The 15,634-nt window shown below is 40.3% G+C and overlaps 1 protein-coding gene across 6 annotated transcripts in view; it reads right to left on the bottom strand.

Moving 5' to 3' along the window:
• The window catches only part of Nedd4 (NEDD4 E3 ubiquitin protein ligase), a 66,755-nt gene that overhangs the window by 27,361 nt on the left and 23,760 nt on the right, over positions 1-15,634 (bottom strand). For 3 of the 6 annotated variants that reach the window (XM_090358357.1, XM_090358351.1, XM_090358355.1), the window contains 6 exons: positions 7,744-7,794; positions 6,126-6,187; positions 3,937-4,039; positions 3,085-3,251; positions 1,496-1,613; positions 936-1,103 (listed from right to left, as the gene is read on the bottom strand). In XM_090358357.1, coding sequence (XP_090214483.1) covers positions 936-1,103; positions 1,496-1,613; positions 3,085-3,251; positions 3,937-4,039; positions 6,126-6,187; positions 7,744-7,794 — 669 coding nt within the window. The remainder of the gene's footprint in view (positions 1-935; positions 1,104-1,495; positions 1,614-3,084; positions 3,252-3,936; positions 4,040-6,125; positions 6,188-7,743; positions 7,795-15,634) is intronic. The other 3 variants (XM_090358353.1, XM_090358352.1, XM_090358354.1) reach the window with 3 other exon arrangements.

Below are 15,634 nucleotides of genomic sequence, written 5' to 3'. Positions count from 1 at the left end.
AGATGCTATGCATTACTTCTTCAATTTTTCTCAGGGCTGGAACTCCTCTACCACTTGAATCACAGCTCCACTTCCAGTTTGTGTGCACACTGCTCTTACAGCTTGAACTCAGAGCTAGGACACTGTCCCAACGCTTTTTGCTCAAAGTTAGCTCTCCACCACTTTAGCCACAGTTCCACTTCTGGCTTCTTTAGTAGTTCAGTAAAACCAAGAGCCTTGTGGAGGCAAGCACGGTGGCTCATGCTTGTAATTCTAGCTACTCAGGAGGATGACTTTTGAGAATCATGGTTTGAAGCCAGCCCAGGCAAGAAAGTCCATTAGATTTTTATCTCCAATTAACCACCAAAAAGCCAGAGGCTCAAGTGGTAGCATGTTGGCCTTGAGCACAAAGAGGTTCAGGGACAGTGCCCAGGTCCTTAGTTCAAGTTCCACAACTGACAAAAAAGAGTCTCATGAAGGGACCAGGAGTTTAGCCTAGTGGTAGAATGCTTGCCTAGCATGCACAAAGATTTGGATGATTCCTCGGTACCACATACATAGCAAAAGCCAGAAATGGTGCTGTGGCTTAAGTGGTAGGGCTCTAACCTTGAGAACCCCAAGGACAATGCCCAGGGCCTGAGTTCAAGGCCCAGGACTGGCCAAAAAAAAAAAAGTCTTACGGACTTTCCTGCCTGGATGGCTTGGAACCATAATCCTCATATCTAAGTCTCCAAGTAGTTAGGATTACAAGCATGAGCCATCTGCACCACCTGGTTCAAATATTTTTGACTGGAGGACATGAATGTGCTTAAGACTGATCTATCTGCCAACGATATATGAAAAATGAGCACAATGCAAGGCACATTATTAATACATACCATTAATGATAAGAAAGCCATGTAATGCATTCATTGTATAAAATCTTGAAGCCATAAGAGAATTAAAGAGTGTCTTACTGAGCTGGACATGGGCTGGCTGGCGGCCAAATTGCCACGCACAGTGAGTCTGGCATTCAATTCTTCCGCAAGGTGAGGATGAGCGTCCAGGTTACTTGATGTCGGCGGTGATGGGAAAGACTGACCACCACACATGATAGCTTCATCTTCTTTTATCACTTCCCAGTTCTAAAATGAACAGAAGCAACTTGAGTTATGTGTATTGTTTTCATATGTATGCCGGTACTGGGGCTTGAACGCAGGGCCTTGCACGATCACCTGGCATTTTTACTCAAGGCTAGAGCTCTACCATGTTGAGCCACAGCGCCACTTCTGGTTTTCTGGTGGTTCACTGGAGAAAAAGTCTCATGGACTTTCCTGGCTTTGAAACATGATCCTCAGATCTCAGCCTCCTGAGTAGCTAGACAGGTGTGAGCCACCAGTAGCTTTGAACCACAATCTTCAGACACCACCTCTGGAGTAGCTGGGATTACAGGTGTGAACTACCAATGCCGGGAGAACTTACACAGTTCTGAGGAAGGTAGCAAGTCCCTATCCACAAGAGCCACGAGCTGCTGTACCTCAGAGGGGTCCCTCGGATCCACTCCTTCTGCTTCGTCAGATATCTGTCTCCGGGTGGTGAATGCACGCTGTGCTTGCAGCTCCATGTCTCCATCCTCAGCATCTGCTAGGTCATCCCTGTTTTGGAAGGAATCAGAGCCATCATCAGGCATGCCTCCAGATAATTAAAATGAGTCAAAGATCTAGGGATCACTTAAAAATGCATAACAGCCATTCATTCACAACTGGTTGTTCTGCTGTTTCATGTACCGTGGACAGACAGGCACCTTGGGATGCTTGCAATGTGTCTGATATTCCATTTTCTATTCTATTCTAATCTATTCATTTTTGTCAGTACTGGACCTCACACCCTCAACTTGGCTTTCTTGCTTATGAGCCCTACCACCTGAGTCATGCCTCCTGTACAGTTTTTTGCTAGTTAATTGGTCTTGTGTACTTTCCATCCTGGGATTGGTTTAGAACAAGGATTATCTGATCTCAGCCTCCTGAGTGGCTAGAATTATAGATATGAGCCACTGATGCCTGGCCTTCCTTTTAGCATTAGTTTTCAGTTGACACTTAATAATTGTATAACTGCTTTCTGGAAGACTATATCCCAGATATGTATATACATGTGTAATAATCAAATTAGAAATCTAGTATATGAATCATCTTTTTGTGTGTGTGCATGTGCTAGTACAAGAGCTTGATACTGGGATCCTGTGCTCTCATTTAGATTTTTCATTCAGGGCCAGCTGATCATCACCCAAGCTACAGCTGTACTTCCTGCAAGCATATATATCTACAAACTATTTATATATATGTATATATTCATTTCCATTTCCTGGAGTTCATTTTGACAAATATTATTTTATATGATTGGAGGCACATAGGCATTGAGGCTTTGTGTTTCTCCCCTAAGACACACAGACAGACAGACACACACACACTTTTTTAGCTTGACTCAGGGCCTGGGTGCTGTCCCTGAGCTTCTTCGGCTCAAAGCTAGCACTCTACCAAGTGAGCCATAGATTTATTTCTGGTTTTTGTTTTTGTTTTTTAATTGAAGATAAGAGTCTCACAGACTCTCCTGCCTAGGCTAGCTTCGAACTGTGATGCTCAGATCTCAGACTCCTGAATAATTAGGATTACAGGCATGATCCACTGGCACCCAGCTGAGATAGTATTTTAAATACTTTGGTCACAAAAATCTTGGCCTTCTTACAGTTGATGGATCCTTCTACCACTATGAACTCATTTACTCCACACATGACTTCCAAAAGAAAACTGAACAGTCAAAATGTAGGCAGAGGGCTGGGTGTGGTAGTTCACACCTGTAATTCCAGCTTCTTGGGAGGTAGAACACCACAATCGGAAGCACCATCCCAACAAACCAGGTGGGCGTGTGTGTGATACAGCTCCATGGGAGGATGAGTAAGGAGGAACTCAGGTCATTTGAGGCAAAAACAAATGAACACCAAAAAGCAATAGGAGTGGGGCTCAAATGGTGGAGTGCTTAATTAGCAAACAAGAGGTACTATGTAGTAACCCAATACCACCAAAAAGAAAAAAAGCTTCTACCACCAGTGTGAAAGCCAGCAGTACATACTGCGGAGTTGGTCTTTTCCACTGTGTCCTTCTCGATGCATGGTTTACATAGTAAGTCCTTCCCAGGACGTCCTGACGCTCTTCCCATCCTGGGGGAAGAGGAGAAGGCTCTTGCTGCTGCTGCAAATGGCAGACAGCATCTGGTTGGTCCAAAACAACCCAGCCAGGCTGAAAAACAGAATAGAAACAAATTAACTTTTTTCCCCCCTTTTATTCATGGGGTTTAAACTTGAGAGCCTTGGTGCTGTCCCTGAGCTCCTCAGCTCAAGACTAGCACTCTACCACTCTGAGCCATTTCTGGTTTTCTGGTGGTTAGTTTGAGATTAGAGTCTCATGGACTTTCTTGCCTGGGATGGCTTCAAAACATGATCCTCAGATTTCAGCCTCCTGAGTTGCTAGGATTAGAGGCATGAGCCACCAGTGCTTGACTGACTTGCTAGTTTTTAACACCATTAATTCTCCAGAACTATCTTTTAAAGGAAAAGAATTATTAATGAGGCCAGGAGTTTGGCCTAGTGGTAGAGTGCTTGCCTAGCATGCATGAAGAACCATTCCTTGGTACCACATACATAGAAAAAGGCTGGAAGTGGTGCTGTGGCTCAATTGGTAGAGCACTAGCCTTGAGAAATGTCCAAGGACAGAGCTCAGGCCCTGAGTTTGAGCCCCATTACTGGCAAAAAAAAAAAATACATTAAAAAAAAGAATTATTAATGAATGTTGGCTACAATAAATGCTTAGGTAATTAATATTTATTGCACATATTAACTTCACTAGGTAATTTTCTTCAAAGTATAGCAAAATATCAAATAAAACATTTTCGTTGTAGTCTAACCAAATATTTATAACACCTCACCTCTAATTCCTCTGCCTGTTCGGCATTATCGTCTTCTGAGCCACTGGTTTTAGGCAAGTAAGTCATTTTTAATCTCAGATAACCTTTCACTCTTGATTTGTGACTGTAGAAAAGAGAATAATTACTCACAAAACTTGAACAATAAAACAAAAGCATTACAATAAGTGAGTATACTGAACATTTACTAGCATTGAGGAAAAAGCTTCAGACCTCAACCTACTGAATAAGCTAGGTTTAGGGACATGAACTATGAATATTCTGCTCAGAAGTCCTTTTTTTTTAAAGCCTGTCTTCCTTCCTTCCTTCTTTCCTTCCTTCCTTTGTTTTTTGCCAGTCCTGGGACTTGAACTCAGGGCATGAACACTGTCCTTGAGCTTTCTCAAGGCTAGAGCTCTACCACTTGAGCCACAGCACCACTTCTGGCTTCTTCTATATATATGGTACTGAGGAACTGAACCTGGGTCTTCGTGCATGCTAGGCAAGCACTCTACCACTAGGCCAAACACCTGCCCCCTCTTCTTTCTTTCTTATCAGTCTAAGGGATTTAACTCAAGGCATGGACACTGCCCCTGAGCTCTTTTGCTCAAAGCTAGCACTCTACCACTGTGAGCCACAGCATAAGTTCCAGTTTTTGAGTAGTTAATTGGAGATAAGAGTCTAATAGGCACTTTTTTGCCTGGGCTAATTTTGAATTGTAATACTTGGATCTCAACCTCCTGAGTAGCTAGGATGACAGGCGTGAGCCACAGGTAGCTGGCTTTCAGAAGTCATTCTAAATGAAAATAATTTTCTGTAAATTCCCCACAGTACATTTTCCTAAATGCATTCTCTAGAATTGAAGACAAGACAAATATTATTTTCACTGATGTCATTTACTGTTGGACTTGGTAAAGACTTTTGACTAGATGTTATTTGACTATGTGATATAGAAGAATAAAAGGAGTTTTACTGCTAGAGGATAGCCTCAAGTGGTAGAGTGCAGCCAAAGAAGCACAAGGCCCTAAATTCATGCTTCAGTATTGGAAAGAGGGGAGGAAGGAGTTTATTCATGCTACTTTCTCTAATTATCTGAGTCTTAGGAAAAAATAATACACACACACACACACACACACACACACACACACACACACACACACATATTTGAGTCACAGTATCACTTCTGGTTTTTCTATGTATATGTGATACCAAGGGTTTCATACAAGCCCAGGGCTTCGTGCATGCTAGGGAGGCACTCTACCACCAGGCCACGCTCCCAATCCTAAACTATTTTTTTTTTTTTTGCCAGTCTTGGGCTTAAGCTCAGGGCCTGAGGACTGTCCTTGGATTTTTCACAAGGCTAGAGCTCTACAAGTTGAGCCTTAGCATCACTTCCGGCTTTTTCTAAGTATGTGGTACCAAGGAATCGAACCTGAATCTTCATGAATGCTAGGCCAAACTCCCGGCCCCCCTAAACTATTTTTGTAAAGAAAAGTATTAGCATGGCTCACATCTGCAATCCTAGCTACCGAAAAGGCTGAGATTTGAGAATCAGTTTAAAATGAGCTCAGGAAGGAAAGTGCATTAGCCTCTTATCTCCAATTAACTATCAAAAAAAAAATCAGAAAAAGCGCTGTAACTCAAGTGGTAGAGCAATAGCCTTGAGCAAAAAAAAAAAAAAAAAAAAGCTCAAGGACAATACCCAAGGCCTAAGTTCAAGCTCTAAAATTGGTGCATAAGCACACACACATAATTTAAAATTATTTCTCTGAAATTAAATTTGTCTGTCAAGCTGTATAGAACCATTACTTGGACTATAATATCAAAAGTTAAGATAATCGGAAGTGGTGCTGTGGCTCAGTGGTAGAGGGCTAGACTTGAGCTAAAGAGCTCTGGGACAGTACCCAGGCCAGAGTTCAAGTCCCATGACCACCAACAACAAAAAAAATCAAGACAATGAAGAATTTCAGTCACCTATTTGATAAATATCAGAAGAACAAATCTTTCCCAAAGAGGTACAATCATTTTTCTGTACATTCAGAATACTTTTGCAATGTACAAGTATCACAAATAACAATAAAACTTTAAAATATATAATTTATTTAGAAGTAGCTTATTAATAATAGTTTTAATTCTGCTTTTCCAAAGAAACTATTGTTAAGTTTAGCAAAGAGACTTAAAAAAAAAAACCAAACCTTATTGCATTTACTCACCTTCTTGGGTGAAGAACAAAATCCTTAAATGTATATGGTCTCTCCATTCTTGGATTTTCTGTCTAGAATGAAACAGTAGGTTTTCAAGACATATCTGTAACATCAAAACGTTAGGTACTTTTCAAAAATATTCATGAACTAGGACCTAAGGCATTGCTGAAGTTAAACATAACACAAGAAAAATAGCTTTTGTTTGTTAAAAGGTCATAATTAGTCAGTGCTTTTCCTTTCCTGTCCAACAAGAAGTGAGCCAGGCAAGACGCTGGTGGCTCATGTTTGCAATCCTAACTACTCAGGAAGCTGAGATTTGAGGATCATGATTTGAAGTCAGCCTAAGCAGAAAAGTCTGTGAGACTCTTACCACCATCAAAAAGATGCAAGTGAAGCTATCGCTCAAGAAACAGAGTGCTAGCCAACCCTGAACAAAATGGCTCAGGTACAGAAAGAAGGTCCCGAGTTCAAGCTCCTCTACTGGTGCATATGTGCATAGACGTGCGTGCGCATATGCACATGCACGCACACAAAAGTCACTATGGGTAGCAGGGTTACAAAGCCAGCAAGTAAGGTAGAGGATAAGCAATAAGTAACAGGACAGAGTGAAAAGAATACCACAAAGCAAATACCATAACGGGAACCCTAAATAATACCGATTATGGACAAAGTCAGCATGTTGGCTTGGCTGGAACACACAGACAAGTCCAGGAGAACAAAGATGTAAACAGCGTGGAAAGTAAGATTGGATGAAATATGTTACTGAAAGCTAATGATCTCCAAACTCTAGAGAGTCGGTATCTCAGATGACTGACAGTAAAAAGCTCATTGCTAATTTTTTTTTACAACATTGATATTTTCATTTATTTTAAGTATTTATTTATTAATTAAAGTTATCTTTAGTTGTACTAAGGCATTTCAAGTCAACATAAAATAATAATTTTATTATTACTTTTTTTGCCATTCCTGGGGCTTGAACTCAAGGCCTGAGTGCTGTCTCTTACCTTTTTTGTTCAAGGCTGGCACTCGACTACTTGAGTCACAGCCCGTCTTCTGGCTTTTTGGTGGTCAACTGGAGATAAGAGTATCCCACTCTTTCCCATCCAGGCTGGTTTTAAACCACACATCCTCATCTCAGCTTCCTGAGCAGCTAGGATTATAGATGTCAGCCATCAGTTCCTAGCTGTATGTAAGATCATCTTACAGAAGAAACTACAATGGGAAATGAAGCTGGATTTTCAGACAATGATATGCTTAAGAAATAAACAAGGTGGGCACTGGTGGCTTATGTCTGTAATCTTAGCTACTCAGGAGGCTGAGATCTGAAATCAAAGCCAGCTCAGGCCAGAAAGTCCATGAGACTCTTACCTTCAATTAACCACCAGAAAACTAGATGTGGCTCTGAGGCTCCAAGTAGTAGAACACTAGCAAAAAAGAGCTCAGGCCCTGAATTCAAGCTCCATGACCCACCAAAAAAAAAAAAAAAAGAAAGAGAAGAGAATAAAAGAAAAGAAAAGAAGTAATCAGGGCATATAATTTATAAATAAAATAATTACTATATTTGTATATATACATTTTAAATGAAAAAAGAATACACAGAGAACAAAATCACTGATCCTGTACTAACCGGTAATGGATAAAGAGGAACGTCCACTTGACCTAGGAAATCATCTCTTGTCTATAAAAGAAAGAGGAAATAAGGTTACTTATACATTCAATTTTATTAGACTTTGATGAGACACTGCTCTCCTTCACAGAAAATGTTGTTTTTTTCTTTCCTGTTTAATCTTATGGATTCAATATCAATGGATTAAATCAGTCAGTAGATTGGTTGATTAGCGCTTAATCAATGGGTTAATAAGCATCACTCAATGGATTAAAGTATCAGTGACAACAATGATGCAAAATAAAAAACAATGTGACACAACTTCCGATCATAATAAGCAGTAACATTAAATTAGTTCTTCTGCAGATAATGATTATGCACTCAAAACAAAAAAATGCAACTATTTGAAAGCAGAATAGAGTGACCAAAGTGAAGCAGAAACTGTGAGGCAAATCAATCCTTCATAAAGACACAGGTAGGATTCGTAAATGTGGCATGTCAGAGGAAGAATCCATACTTGTAGCTTGTCACAGGTAGGATTATATTTGTGTTTGGTCACCTGGCATTATCCCACTGCCATACAGAACAAAGCAGTTAGAACATAAGCAGGAGGGTGCAACACTCTAGTTGGATGAGTTGGTAGGCCAGGTGGGAGTTAACATCACCACAGAAAGTGAAGGAGAAGGGGCCAGGAGTTTGGCCTAGTGGTAGAGTGCTTGCCTAGCATGCATGAAGACCCGAGTTCGATTCCTTGGTACCACATACTTAGAAAAAGCCAGAAGTGGTGCTGAGGCTCAAGTGGTAGAGCTCTAGCCTTGAGAAAAATCCAAGGACAGTGCTCAGGCCCTGAGCTTAAGCCCAGGACTGGCCAAAAAAAAAAAAAAAAAATGAAGGAGAAAATCCCAGAAAAGGAAATCACAAGAGCCCTCCAAATTTGGGTATAAACTCTACCCAAATCCCTAGTTTATCCCTGAAATGCACATGTGAAAGATTATCAGTTGTAAGTTGGAAAGCATCAACCAAAGATTTTGTCTGATTTCAGACAAATGTGCACCAAAGGATCAGTTGGGGGCACTGGTGGCTCCCACCTGTAATCCTAGCTACTCAGGAGGCTGCGATCTGAGGATCACAGTTCAGAGGCAGCCTGGGCATGAAAGTCCATGAGACTCTTATCACTAATTAACCACCAAAAAGCAAAATAAAACACAAAACAAAAAAACCCGCAACAACCCCTGGAATTGGCACTGTGGCTCCAAGCGATTGAGTTCTAGTATTGAGTAAAAAATCTCAAGGACATGGGCTGGGAGTTTGGTCTAGTGGTAGAGTGCTTGCCTAGCATGTATGAAGACTCGGGTTCGATTCCTCAGTACCACATACATAGAAAAAAGCCAGAAGTGGTGCTGAGGCTCAAGTGGTAGAGCTCTACCCTTGAGAAAGCCCAAAGACAATGCTCAGGCCCTGAGCTCAAGCCCAGGACTGGCAAAAAAAATTAAATTAAATTAAAATTAAAATTAAAAAAAAAAACTCAGAGGGCAGGGAGTTTGGCCTAGTGGTAGAGTGCTTGCCTAGCATGCACGAAGACCCGGGTTCGATTCCTTGGTACCACATACATAGAAAAAAGCTGGAAGAGGTGCTGAGGCTCAAGTGGTAGAGTGCTAAGCCTTGAGAAAGTCCAAGGACAGCGCTCAGGCCCTGAGCCCAAGCCCAGGACTGGCAAAAACAAAAAAAAACAAAAACAAAAACAAAAACAAAAAAAACCCCTCAGAGACAGCAGCCAGCCCATGAGTTCAAGCTCTATGACGAGGACAACAACAACAACAACAACAACAACAAAAACAAATAAAAAAAACAAAACACTGAGTTCAAGCCCCAGGACTGGTAGAAAAAAAAATTTCACCAAAGGAAAGATGGAGGGAAATGGGGTTGTGGCTTCAGGGGTAGGGTGGTAGCCTTGAGACGAAGAGCTCAGGGACAATGCCCAGGCCCAGAGTTCAAGCCCCATGACCAAAACAAAAACAAAAACAAAACAAAACAAAAAACAAAGGAAAGACAGAATTTGGAGTCCTACTAAGTTAACTTGATAGAATAAAAATCAATGCTTCTTCAGAGAAAGATAACAAAATTTCCTCTCTACATTATGTATTACATACCCCGTTCAGCACAGAAAAATTTACTAGACATGAAATGGAATAGAATATGCCCCAGCATCAACAGAAACCCAGCACAAGACCCAAATCCTAAAATAAACCGGGAAAATAGAATGCCTCTTAAAGATGTTCAAGGACTTAAAAGGAATATGAGTCTTTATGAATGACCGAATAGGGGAAATCTCGTCAATGAAATTAAAACTATAAAAATGACTCAAGTGCACACTTTAGACGAATAAGTACCATATAGGAAATAAAAACATCAGTAAACTCTTGGCATATACCGGAAGATGACTGGAGAAAATTCTATGAACTTGATGCAAGATCAACAGAACTTATCCAAAATGAAAAGCAAAAAAGATTTGTAGGGATGTTCAAGCAGTCTAGCATATGCGTAACTAGAATTGTAGAAGAGAAGTGGTAGGAAGAAATAGGCAGAAGCAGTTAGGAGGTGGGGAACAACCCAGAAACAGGGTTTTTCCACATTTGGAAAAACACAAGCATAGATATTCAATGATCTTAATGAATTAGAGCATGATAAGTATAAAGAAACATGTGTAGGTACACTATCATTAAATGCTAAAGGAGAATGGGAAAATTCTGAAAGCAGCCAGGTAAAAACATATAGGGGAATAACAACACAACAACTGACTACATGTCGCAAAACAATGGAAGTCAGAAAAAATAGAAAAATTTCTTTCTTTTTTTCTTTTTTTTTTGCCAGTCCTGGGGCTTGAACTCAAGGCCTGAGCGCTATCCTTGGGCTTTCTCAAGGCTAGAGCTCTACCATTTGAGCCACAACACCACTTCTGGCTTTTTCGATGTATGTGGTACCGAGGAATTGAACCTGAATTTTTGTGCATCTAGGTAAGCACTCTACCACTTGGCCTCACTCACAGCCAAAAAAGAATAACTTCTATTACAAAGGTGAACAAAAGCTGGGCATGGTGGCTCAGGTCTGTAATCCTAACTACTTAGGAGGCTGAGATCTGAGGATTGTTGTTCAAAGCCAGTCTAGATGCTAAAGTCTGTGAGACTCTTCTCTCCAATTAACCACCAGAAAACTGGAAGTGGCCCTGTGGCTCAAGGGGTAGAATGCTAGCCTTGAACACAAAAGCTCAGGGACAATGCTCCAGGCACTGAATCCAAGCCCTAAGACTGGGCATGCAATGATATCATTTAAGTAAATTAAGCAATAATTGATTGCAGAACTAAAACACCAATGGAAAAATTTAAATGCAGTATTACAAATATTTGATTAATCTAAAATAAGGCAGGAAGAAGGAAACAAAACCCAGATGAAACAAACAGAAAAACAGCACAGTTTGAGAACTAAATCTAACCATACAAATATAACAATATTACTTTTTGTTATATGTGTGTGCTGGTGATTGGGCTTGAACTCAAGGCCTGGGCACTATCCCTTAGCTTTTTGGCTCAAGCCTAGCACTGAGCCATACCCCCACTTCCAGCATTTTTGCTGGTTAATTGTAGATAAGGTTCTCACGGACTTTTCTGCATGGGCTGGCTTTGAATTGTGATTCTGAGATTTCAGCCTCTTGAGTGGCTAGAATAACAGGTGTAAGCTAACAATGCCTGGTCTCAATGGTTGTCTTATAACCAAACTTAAAAAAAAAAAATCCTGTGTGGTGAGAATTTCCTTGTCTCATGTACTTCTGGTATGGTAAAATATGTTTTAAACATTTCTGGTAACACATTATCTTCCTTTAAAGCCAAAGATTTGAACTGAGCTCATTAACTTCCATATCCAATCAAATGATCCCAAAGAACTCTATTTTCCAGACTCAGTGTCAGTATGCATGGTCTGGGAAGGAACTGGGAGCTCCCTTGGAAAGTCTGGGGCATGTGGTTGTTAGAAATCAAGGACAATTAAAGGTTCTTTTTCCATTTACAAAGGAAAAAGTAAAAGCTTGAAACTCATTCCTGGGAGGCAAGTCAGTCTGTGATGTTCATTAATGTTTCCTTAGCCAACCAATTGTTCCAAATTCAGAATGCCAAGCATTTCTTTGCAACAGTTATTTCCTATGTTTGAACAGCAAACCGCTTTCTTCAAAAAAGGACATTTGCCTTCAGTAAAAATACAAGTTATTTAAGAAGCCTTGCCTGAAAAATCTGAGAAAGGATTGAGACTGCAACTGCCAGCTCATTCTTTTTAAAACTGTATATCTGCTGCTATTGTAGTTAGGTTAATAAATAATGCTTTTTTCCCCTAATTGCTTAACTATACGAATTTCAGTTTCCTAAAATCTATCTTTCTTTTTTTGGTGCCGGTTCTGGGGCTTAAACTTGGGACCTAGGAGCTTTCCATGAGCTTTTCATGCTCAAGGATAGCACTCTACCACTTGAGCCACAGCCCTACTTCCAGATTTCTGGTGGTTAATTGGAGGTAAATGTCTCAGGGTCTTCTCACCTTGGGCTGGCTTTCAACTGTGAGCCTCAGATTTCAGCCTCCTGAGTAGCTAGCATTATAGATATGATTTACTAATGGCCAGCCTTAAAATAATTTTTAAAACATGAAAAGGAAAAAAATCAAAGTCAATTGTTATAGCTTCAGTTAGAACAATAAATTCTCTGAATTTAGTAAGAAAAACTTATTCATTTTGGTAAGAATGAATGTTACCTGAAATATAGAGAAAATAAAGGACTCTTTAGAGAAATAATATGTAGCTTTAAAAATAGGCACAAAAGTCTCTGTGGTCAAATTTAAAGTAATTCCTAGTATACAGGCAATCACCTCAGTGAGGTCAGGTGTGAGGTGTTCAAAGCTTGTCTGAAATAGACTTAGCAAGAGTATTATCTATTATCCTACCCTATTTTCTGTGAGCAATAGTGTCTTCTCACCTCCAATCACAAGCTCTCCAAATCCAGGAATAAATTTCTCCATTTATGGCAAGCACCTATTCTATTTCAGATAAATACTTGCTAAATTAATTTGCTTTGAAGATGACTTGAGTTTCCATTAAGGGATGTGACTCTTGAAGAGGTTTCAGCCTTGGTGCGAAAGTAAAGGTCATTCCTCGCTAAAACAGTTACTTGAAACTCCAGGAACCTGTCTGGGAATCCTAGCTCTCACATCCCGTTTGAAAGGAAGCTATTTTTATGAATCCATGATCAAATTAAAGCTAATCAAATGGCTTTCTGTTTAAATACCACTAGGAAGTTCTTTGTCTATTCGATCTTTTTTCTTTTTCTTTTTTTTTTTTTAAGAAAACTTGATGTGAGCCTCTCCCTAGATAACGCAGTTTTCCGGTACCAGTTAGAATATGTAGGCTATGAATCAGACTCTACTATGGAAACAAATCCTTGAGTCACGATCATAATATTCCACTGGCATCCACCCCAGAGAGAAGGTACTCATTTAAGAGTTGCCATTCCTCTATACACACGACCAAGGACCATCAGTCATCACTTAAATATCTAGTTCGGTTATCTGTACAGGGCTCTCTGCTCAGCCTCGCCTCTCAGGATCCTGCAAGGCTCTCCACCTCGGTTTCCACAGGGCCCCTGGCTTTGATGATTCATTTAATAAATATTTATTGACCATCACTATTCTCCATGCTGAGGATATGCAGAACAAGACACAGACATTCTAGTCAGTTGGGGTTAAAAAAAAAAAAAACAAGTACTTGTTTAATCTCAGCTTCTCTAATTGATTCAAGAAAATTTATATTCCTTCTGCCTGCTTCCTTGCCTCTCTACTTTTATATCTTTGACTTGGCTTTCTTTACTCATGGCTGGTACTTTATCACCTGAGTCATGCCTCCAGCCTGGCTTTTTTTTTTCCTATGTATGTGGTTCTGAGGAATCGAACCCAGGTCTTCATGCATGCTAGGCAAGCATTCTACTGCTAGGCAAAATTCCTGGCTCCAGCCTGGCTTTTTGGTGGTGGTTAGAGAAGAAGTCTTATAGACTTTTCTACCTTGGCTGGCTCTGAACTTCAATCCTCTAGATCAGTCTCCTGAGTAACTAGAATTACAGGCATGAGCCACTGGTGATCCTTCTTAAATTGTTAGAATATAGCCTGTAAACAAAAACAACAGAAAAAGTAAAGAAGAAAACCAAAAGAGCAACAATCCTGGATTATTTTAACTATAAGAGATTCCAATCACTTTTTGTGAAGGAAGGGACAAAGGATTAAAAAAAATCGTCTATGAATATTTCTGCACTTAATAATCAATTAAATCTGAATATAAAAACTATTATCCATGGTCTAATCAATATCCTATTGAAAATTTATTTTTGTGTAGTGGCATATAAGATATAATTGTCTTGGACTGAGAGTTTGGCCTAGTGGTAGAATGTGGCAGCATGCACAAAGAGTGGGGTTCAATTCCTCACTACCACATACATAGAAAAAACCAGAAGAGGTGCTGTGACTCAAGTGACAGAGCTCTAGCCTTGAGAAAGCCCAAGGACAGTGCTCAGGCTCTGAGTTCAAGTCCCAGGACTAGCCCCCAAAAAAGATATAATTATCTTGAAGTAGTTGAATAAAAGGGTTTTAATTGGACAAATCAGTTCATAAGTACAATGTATGTGATCAGTGTCACCTCTTCCATTCTTCTCCCCCATCTTTCCCAACCCTACAGTATATTTTTCTATTATGAGAAGTCAAAATGTTCAATAATGCTATGGTTCTGCAATATTTCTAAGTCCAGAGAAGACCTACTCTCTCCTTCCTTTCCCGGACATTCAAAAGCCTATCTGGAAATGCCATGCATTTGATTGTTTAAGGTGCTCTTTGTTGTATCTGGCTCACAAGTTGAGCTCTAAAATACAAGACACGTAAGTGGGTAGGGAATGTGTCTTAGCTGGTAGAGTGCTTATCTAGCATGCAGGAAGCCCTGGGTTTGATTCCTCTGTACTACATAAACAGAAAAGGCTGGAAGTAGGGATATAGCTCAAGTGATAAGCACTAGACTTGAGAATGCCCAAGGACAGTGCCCAGGCCCTGAGTGTCAAGCCCCAGCACTGGCCAAAAAAACCCAAATGACGCCCCCCAAAATTAGACACATAAGGTGCTTCCTTTCCACGCATCCTATTTCAGCAGTTTGAATAAATCATGAGCCTTGAGTGAAAAAGCTAAGAGACAGTACCTAAGCCCTGAATTCAAGCCCCAGTATCAGCACAAGGAAAAAAAAAAGTCTAACAGAATTGCCTCATCCCCAAGTAGTTTCTAGAATGAGGCCTTAAAACACTGACTTGCTTTCGACATAGCTGTATTTTTGTTTTGTTTTGTGTTGGTGGCTGGGAGGGGATGGCGAAAGTCACAGCACTGCTGTCCCAAAGGAGTTGTGACTATTCATAGGCAGTGTCAGGTTTCCAATTTTGTTTCCTTCATTTGATTTAACTGGTTCCCCATTTCAGCTTTCACTGCCCAGATCCATTCATTCTCATAGTTCCAAGAGGGAAAAAGAACATGAGAGCTACAACATCTTCTCATCTAGAAGAAGACACTGTATATAACCTTTGTGGAGAAAGAGTCTGGCTTCTGTCTATCACTAATGGCCACGCAGGTTCCTGTCTGCTATGTAGTTATGACACTAAGACACCCTGCCCACACTGGCTTATAAATGATGTTTAGCAACCTTTGGGAAACTTCTCCTGCTTCCTTACCTATTTTATTGGCTTTCTACCCTGGTATTTTCCTGAACAAGTCTTGCTGAAGTCCACAGGATGTCTTTAACTGCTCTAATGGACGCTTGAGGTCTGTGGCATGGCATACTGTCCTCTCTCTCTTCCTAGCA

The sequence above is a fragment of the Megascapheus bottae genome, chromosome 25 (genome assembly GCF_031878675.1).
Source record: "Megascapheus bottae isolate mThoBot1 chromosome 25, mThoBot2.hap1, whole genome shotgun sequence".
Lineage (NCBI taxonomy): Eukaryota > Metazoa > Chordata > Mammalia > Rodentia > Geomyidae > Megascapheus > Megascapheus bottae.
The sequence above is the reverse complement of the archived record's forward strand: the minus strand, read 5'-3'. Positions and strand labels throughout refer to the sequence as shown.